This window comes from Piliocolobus tephrosceles, chromosome 17, assembly GCF_002776525.5.
Source record: "Piliocolobus tephrosceles isolate RC106 chromosome 17, ASM277652v3, whole genome shotgun sequence".
Taxonomy (NCBI): Eukaryota; Metazoa; Chordata; class Mammalia; order Primates; family Cercopithecidae; genus Piliocolobus; species Piliocolobus tephrosceles.
Window position 1 is genome coordinate 74,428,019 of NC_045450.1, and position 7,560 is coordinate 74,435,578.

At 61.3% G+C, this 7,560-nt stretch overlaps 2 protein-coding genes across 4 annotated transcripts in view; one reads left to right on the plus strand and one right to left on the minus strand.

Annotated features, from left to right (window-relative positions):
* VPS9D1 (VPS9 domain containing 1) overlaps window positions 1-4,090 on the minus strand; it is a 20,167-nt gene extending 16,077 nt beyond the window's left edge. The window contains exons 1-2 of the mRNA XM_023228942.3: window positions 2,322-4,090; window positions 565-677 (exon numbers count right to left, since the gene is read on the minus strand). Coding sequence (XP_023084710.1) covers window positions 565-677; window positions 2,322-2,420 — 212 coding nt within the window. The 5' untranslated portion in view covers window positions 2,421-4,090. The remainder of the gene's footprint in view (window positions 1-564; window positions 678-2,321) is intronic.
* Window positions 2,547-7,560, plus strand: part of ZNF276 (zinc finger protein 276) — a 16,787-nt gene continuing 11,773 nt past the window's right edge. The window contains exons 1-4 of one of the 3 annotated variants that reach the window (XM_023228812.3): window positions 2,547-2,835; window positions 4,105-4,408; window positions 4,712-4,758; window positions 4,835-5,284. In XM_023228812.3, coding sequence (XP_023084580.1) covers window positions 4,125-4,408; window positions 4,712-4,758; window positions 4,835-5,284 — 781 coding nt within the window. In that variant the 5' untranslated portion in view covers window positions 2,547-2,835; window positions 4,105-4,124. Of the gene's footprint in view, window positions 2,836-2,990; window positions 3,417-4,104; window positions 4,409-4,711; window positions 4,759-4,834; window positions 5,285-7,560 lie in introns of those variants that run through there. The other 2 variants (XM_023228811.2, XM_023228810.3) reach the window with 2 other exon arrangements.

A 7,560-nucleotide genomic window follows, 5' to 3' on the forward strand; every position in this document is an offset into this window, starting at 1 on the left:
TGCAATCTTGGCTCACTGCAAGCTCTGCCTCCCAGGTTCATGCCATTTTCCCGCCTCAGTCTCCCGAATAGCTGGGACAACAGGCGCCTGCCACCACACCCGGCTTTTTTGTATTTTTAGTAGAGACAGGGTTTGACTGTGTTAGCCAGGATGGTCTCGATCTCTTGACCTTGTGATCCACCTGACTTGGCCTCCCAAAGTAGTAGGATTACAGGTGTGAGCCACCATGCCCAGCCTAGGCTGCCCACAATTTGTCCAGCATGGAGGGAGCAGTAGGGCTCAGCCATGACTTTTTTTTTTTTTTTGAGAAGGAGTTTCGCTCTTGTTGCCCAGGCTGGAGTACAATGGGGTGATCTCGGCTCACTGCAGTCTACGCCTCCTGGGTTCAAGTGATTCTTCTGCCTCAGGCTCCCGAGTAGCTGTGATTACAGGTGCCCATGACCACGGCCAGCTACTTTTTGTATTTTTAGTAGAGACGGGGCTTCGCCATGTTGGCCAGGCTGGTCTCGAACTCCTGACCTCGGGTGATCCGCCCGCCTCTGCTTCCCACAGTGGTGGGATTACAGGCCTGAGCCACTGCGCCCGGCCGGCTGAGCCGTACCTTTAGTGGTTTCCACTTCTTCCAGTAACGCCTGGGAAATATAGTGGATGGTCCTCAGGTATTCTGTGTACGCCTCCTGTGTCCAGGAAAGAGAACAGTGGGGTCAGGCCTGTGGAGGGAAGTGACTCCATCATTCCTTCCGGGTACCCTTGTGGGATAAGCAGGGAACACCCACCACCTGCTTATCTCTGAGATACACCAGAGACATTGAGCCTGCAGTGGTTGGCTGCAGGCGGAACACGGTTTTCTGCCTGGGGCACAGGCAGCATCACTGCTCTGCAGGCTTGGAAAAGACATCAGGACCTGAGAGAGAGAGCCAGGGACGAGCTGGACCTCACTTTCTTCTCTCACTGCCTTTCTCTCCAGCACAGGAACTGATGTTCTCATTCAGTGGGCCTGGGGAAGTGACCTCAGCAGTTTGCTGTCATTTTTCACTCTATGCGGTGTTTCCTTCTTGTGCAACTCAAGGGTGATTCACTCAGTGGCTTAAAAATATACTTCCTGGGAGGATAAAGGGAGTGATACTGGAAGTTTTCAAATCACTTCCCGGCTTAAGTTCTGAGAAATCCCTTTCCCAGAACCCCCGAGTTATGTATTCCCAGTGCACACAGGAGCCTAGAGCATGTGACTGTTACGTTTCAAGGCTGTGTGACCCCTCTGACAAGGTGCAGGTCATCGGAACCACAGTATGGTTTGTTTTGTTGAGACAGAGTCTCACTCTGTCGCCCAGGCTGGAGGACAGTGGCAGGATCTCGAGTCACTGCAACCTCCGCCTCCCGGATTGAAGTGATTCTCCTACCTCAGCCTCCCAAGTAGCTGGGATTACAGGTGTGCACCGCCACGCCTGGCTAATTTTTGTATTTTTAGTAGAGACGGGGTTTCACCGCGTTGGCCAGGCTGGTCTTGAACGCCTGACCTCAGGTGATCCGCCGCCTAGGCCTCCTAAAGTGTTAGGGTTACAGGCGTGAGCCACCGCGCCCAGCAATATGGTATGTTTTTTGTTTTATCCCCAGCTGTTAAGTTACCTATTTTTAAGTCTACGCTTCAGAGAAAAAGACAAAATACAATCCAGGCAGGATTTCTGACTTGTGAGGGCACCTGCTGCCCTAAAAACCAACTCGGGGAAAGCGGCAGATTCAGGAACGAGGCTTCTCCTAGGCACAGGCCTTCCCTCCTTGGGCAGCCGGGTGTGGCTGAGCCAAGATTCTCTACCTGGTCGCCAACCTTAGATTCGGCCCCATCTCAGAAACGGGCCACACCCCTCCGGCCTGCTTTTCCTTCCTAAGGCGACTGCAAACAGTCTCACAAATGAGCGGGCATGTGGCCTTCTCTGGATACCGTCCCCTGTGGCAACCGGATTAAATCTACCATCTCTGCCCAGAAAAGTGCACGAACGCATGGACCTGCTGGTCACACGGGTTTTGGAAGGTGGCCTGGCGGACTCTTCCGCTGCAGCTCCTCTACAGCTGGAGCCCAGGCTCTCATGCACCGGCTCAGCGAGCGGACTGGAAAGCCGAGGCCGGCAGGATCTGAGCTGTCCAAGGTCACCGCACGCCCGGCTGAGCCCCGCGCCCGTCCTCGCTCGGGAACCGCGGGGGGTCCCCGTTGGCGCCTGCCCCCGCGTCCCCAGCCCGAGCCGGCCCAGTCCTCGCCCTCCCGGGGCGGGGGTCCCTCCAGAGGCCACCCTCGGCGGCCAAGCCCCGCCCCCGCCCCGCCTCACCCGGGGCCGGTTGCCGGTGTCCAGCTCGATGGCCCCGTTGGCCAACTTCATCGCGCTCTGCAGCGGCTTCACCGTGCCGTCCCCGGCCGCAGCGGCCATGGCGCCGGGCGGGGGAGGCGGCGGCGGTAGCCGAGGGGCGGGACGGGCGGCCGGGAGCCCGGAACGCAGCCGGCGCACGGGTGCGGGAGCCGCCCGAGCAGCGGACCGCCGGAAGGGACGCGGCCACACTTCCGGCGACGGCCCCCCTCCGCGCGTACTTCGGGCCCCACGGGTGTTAGTGGCGGGGGTGGCAGAGCCAGGGCAGGTTGTCGCGACGGGGCCGGGCCCCTTCGCCGTCTCGAGATGGGGCTGGCGAGAAGGGCCCCTCACGGAGTTGCCATGGGCGTCTAACCGCGGCAGCCAGGCCCCTGTCTACGTGAGACCCCGGCCCCCGGCCCCTCTGCAGCCGGCCCGCCACCTGCGCGCCGCGTGGCCTCCGCCGGCGCCTGCCCGCCCCGCGCCTCCGTCTCTCACGGTAAGAGGCGGGGAGGGCCGCGTCGCCTCTCCCTGGAGGGCTCGTCGTGAGGTCTCGGCGAGCCCCTCCGCCCAGCGCCCCGCCCCAGGCCAGCGCTCCATTGGCGGCAGCGGCGGGCGCGGCCGCCCTCGGGCCGGAGAGGGGAGCGGGTACGAGCGGGGGCGCTGGCACCGCGCGTGGAACCTCGGCCGCGCGGTCCCGCCCCTGGCCCCTGGCCTGCCCCGCCCGCCTCGCTTTGCTTCTCGCTCCGCCCCTCGCCCGCCCCGCCTCGCTTCCAGCGCGCCGAGCGGAGCCGAACGCCGGGTCCTCCAGGAACCTCGAGCCGGGCCGAGCGGGGCCGGGCAGCACCCGCGGGGTTCTACTGGCGTCCTTCGCTGCCATGAAGCGGGACCGGCTGGGCCGCTTCCTGTCCCCTGGGGCGGCCCGGCAGCGCGGGGCCTCGGGCGGCGGCGGCGGCGGCCGTGCTCGGGGCCGCCCTTCCCTCAGCGGCGGGTCGAGGGTGGACGGGGCGACGGCGCGGCGCCCCTGGGGCCCGGTTGGGCACTGCGGGGACGCGGGCGAGGACGGCGTGGACGAGGCAGGTGGGTCCACGGCCCGGGCGTGGCGGGCGGGGGTCGCGGCGGGGGCTGCGCGTGGGCGGCGCTGCACTGACGCCCGGAAGCCGGCGCGGCCTCCCCTCCGCCCGGCCGAGCGCGTAGCGGGCTGGGGGCTGCGTCTGGATAGGCGCTGGGCGGCCGGCTCGGTTTTCCCCGCGCTCCGTGACGCTGGCGTCGCCGGCCCGGCTTCCCCGGCCGCGGGCTCGGTCAGAAGGGACCCGGCGTGAGGAGCGCCGTCACCGCGGGCAGGTCGCCCTTGGGCGCCCGCGCGTGGGAATCGCTCTCTCCGGCTTCGTGTTCCCCGGGAGCAGGAAAGGAGGCGGCACCTGCACTTGGCAGACAGGAAACCGCGCCGTTTCCTGGAGGGCGCAGCGCCGTCCCCGGGTCTCGCGGTCGCTGGGAGGAGGGTGCAGTTCCAGCTTTCACTCGTGAAGTTGTTTCGCTGGGAGGCTTTCAGAGGCCTTTGAAATTTTAAAGATTTCTTGGACCAGCGGCCGCATCCCCCACAGGGCGGCTTGTCCCGCCTAGAGCCGCGCGCCCGAGCCGCTTGCTGTGTCCGGGGGCCGCGCGGAGGGCGGTGCAGGCGCTGCCCTGGAACCTGGAGTCCGGGACGCCCCGTGCTCAGGAGCCTCCTCCTCTGCCGCCTGCTAACACTTTCTGCCGCTCTGTGCAGGAGCAGGCCGGGCTCTCGCCATGGGTCACTGTCGCCTCTGCCACGGGAAGTTTTCCTCGAGAAGCCTGCGCAGCATCTCTGAGAGGGCGCCTGGAGCGAGCATGGAGAGGCCGTCCGCAGAGGAGCGCGTGCTCGTCAGGGACTTCCAGCGCCTGCTGGGGGTGGCTGTCCGCCAGGACCCCACCTTATCTCAGTTTGTCTGCAAGAGCTGCCACGCCCAGTTCTACCAGTGCCACAGCCTCCTCAGGTCCTTCCTGCAGAGGGTCAACGTCTCCCCGACGGGTCGCCGGAAGCCTTGTGCAAAGTACGCCCTAGTCTGTTCAGGGCACGTTCAGGCTGTCAGCACTGCAGTGTGACGGGTGCTGAGAGGGACAGGGCATGCCTCGGTGGTAGCCTCTGGGTGGGGGGAATGGGCCATGCCCAGGCTCAGTGTGAATAGCCCTGGGATTGGTGTGGAGAGACGAACTGGGAGGAGCTGGGGTGAGGGAAGAGGAGAAGGTTACCTATGGGGACCGCTGAGGTTTGAGACCATGAGAGGGTCCTGTACTGTACGTGCTGTGAACCTGCCCCTGCTTGTCCTGCTCATGACCACACTGATCCTTTGCAGGGTCGGTGCCCAGCCCCCAACAGGGGCAGAGGAGGGAGCGTGTCTGGGTGAGTCCTCCCCCGGTGGAGGGTGGGCTGGGTGCCGACCAGCCGTGGAGCTGACATCTCTGTTGACTCTCTGCAGTGGATCTGATCACATCAAGCCCCCAGTGCCTGCACGGCTTGGTGGGATGGGTGCACGGACATGCGGCCAGCTGCAGGGCCCTGCCCCACCTTCAGAGGACACTGTCCTCTGAGTACTGCGGCGTCATCCAGGCTGTGTGGGGCTGCGACCAGGGCCACGACTACACCATGGACACCAGCTCCAGCTGCAAAGCCTTCTTGCTGGACAGTGCGCTGGCGGTCAAGTGGCCATGGGACAAGGAGACGGCGCCACGGCTGCCCCAGCACCGAGGGTGGAACCCTGGGGATGCCCCTCAGACCTCCCAGGGTAAAGGGACAGGGACCCCAGTTGGGGCTGAGACCAAGATTCTGCCCAGCACAGATGAGGCCCGGCCTCCTTCGGACAGCGACGCGGTGGGGCCCAGGTCGGGCTTCCCACCTCAGCCGAGCCTGCCCCTCTGCGGGCCCCCAGGTAGGAGGCACCTCTTGCTGGTGCTAGACCAGGATCTGTGCTCCTCAGCCGGGCGGGGTTTTCGGCAGAAAGTGAATGTCTCCACTGCTCTAGGTGGTGCTGGAGTGTGGTGTGAGAAGGAACAGAGCTTGGGGCTTCTGCCTGCGGCTGCTCACCACATCCAGAGAGCAGGGAGGGCGGCCAGCCTGTCTCGGCCTCTTGCTCTGTGAGCAGGGCTTTGTTCCAGCAGTTTCTGTGGAGACATGCTCATCAGCCATCTAGTCTTCCTTTAAGCTGTGCTTGGGGCTGCGGGGACTGAGGAAGAAAAGAATGGGGCCTTGTCTGTGGACGTGGGAGAAGAGAATGGCCATTGCCTCTGTGGCTGCTGCCCTGGGCCAGCTGCAGGTCATTTCCTGGCGCTCAGCCAGCCGCCTGGTGACACCCTGGTGTGGGCCAGTGTGGCGCGGCTTTCTCTGCTGACAGGCTGAGGGGGACACAAGGCCCTTGTTTGGCCCCAGAACCCTCAGCACTGCGGGCTGGTGCAGCTGCTCCTGGGTGTTGTGTTAGGAGGGCCGGGGCCAGTTTCCCTCTGGTCTCTTGTCGTGTGTGTGCTCTGCGTACCTGTCCCCACCTGGGCACTCAGCTCCCACCTTGAGTCCTCAGGGGAGCTTCCGAAAAACGTAGCTACCTGTTATCCTAGACTTTGGGAGGCTGAGGTGGGTGGATCACTTGAGGTCCGGAGATCTCCGGAGATCAAGACTAGCCTGGCCAACATGGCAAAACCCCATCACTAATAAAAATACAAAAACTAGCTAGGCATGGTGGTGGGCACCTGTAATCCCAGGTACTCTGGATGCTGAGGCATGAGAATCACTTGAGCCTGGGAGGCAGAGGTTGCAGTGAGCCGACATCGCACCGCTGTACTCCAGCCTGGGCGACAGAGCAAGGTTCCATCTCAAACAAAAACTCAGCTACCCAGATAGTTCAGAAAGATACGGGTGCACAGATGAGAAAGTGCGGCTTGGGGTCCTTGGGTAGGAATGGGATTGTGAGTGTCACGTCTTAGAGCTGCTTGGCTTTTAAACTTGTATGCAGTATGTTGACAACAATACTTCCTTTCTACCTATCTGTGTATCTATTTTTGCGACAGTCTTGTTCTGTAGCCGAGGTTGGAGTGCAATGGCGCGATCTTGGTTCACTGCTACCTCTGCCTCCCGGGTCCTGGTTCAAGCAGTTCTCCTGCGTCAGCCTCCCGAGTATCTGGGATTACAGGCACGTGTCACCACGCCCAGCTAATTTTTGTATTTTTAATAGAGATGGGGTTTCACCATGTTGGCCAGGCTGGTCTCGAACTCCTGACCTTGTGATCCACCCGCCTCGGCCTCCCAGAGTGCTGGGATTACAGGTGTGAGTCACCGCGCCCGGCCAAGGACAATACTGTTTAAAGTTTGTTTTAGGCCAGGTGCAATGGCTCATGCCTGTAATTCTAGCACTCTGGGAGGCTGAGGCGGGCAGATCATGAGGTCAGGAGATTGAGACCAGCCTGGTTAATGTGGTGAAACCCTGTCGCTATTAAAAATACAAAAAACTAGCCGGGCGTGGTGGCAGGCACCTGTAGTCCCAGCTACTCTCGAGGCTGAGGCAGGAGAATGGCAGGAACCCTGGAGGAGGAGCTTGCAGTGAGCCAAGATCGCACCACTGCACTCCAGCCTAGGTGACAGAGCGAGATTCCGTCTCAAAAGAAAAAAAAAAAAAATTAGCTGGGCGTCGTGGTGGGCGCCTGTAGTCCCAGCTACTCGGGAGGCTGAGGCAGGAGAATCGCTTGACCCTGGGTGGCGGAGATTACAGTATGCTGAGATCCTGCCACTGCGCTCTAGCCTGGGCGACAGAGCAAGACTCCATCTCAAAAGAAAAAAAAAGGAAACTTACTTTAAGTAGAGGTGGAGTCTCACTGTTTTGTCCAGGCTGGTCTTGAATTTCTGGCTTCAAGTGATTCTCCTGCCTTGGCCTCCCAAAAGCCTGGGATTATAGGCATAAACCACGAGGCCTGGCCAAGAGAACAGTAACATTATTTATTTATGGAGTTGTGCTGTGTTGCCTAGACTGGAGTGCAGTGGCACGATCTCAACTCACTGCAACCTCCGCCTCCTGGGTTCAAGTGATTCTCCTGCCTCAGCCTCCCGAGTAGCTGAGACTACAGGTTCGTGCCACCACACCCGGTTAATTTTTTGGATTTTTATTTTATTTTTGTATTTTGCATTTTTATTTTAGGTTTTTTTTTTTTTTTTTTTTTTTTT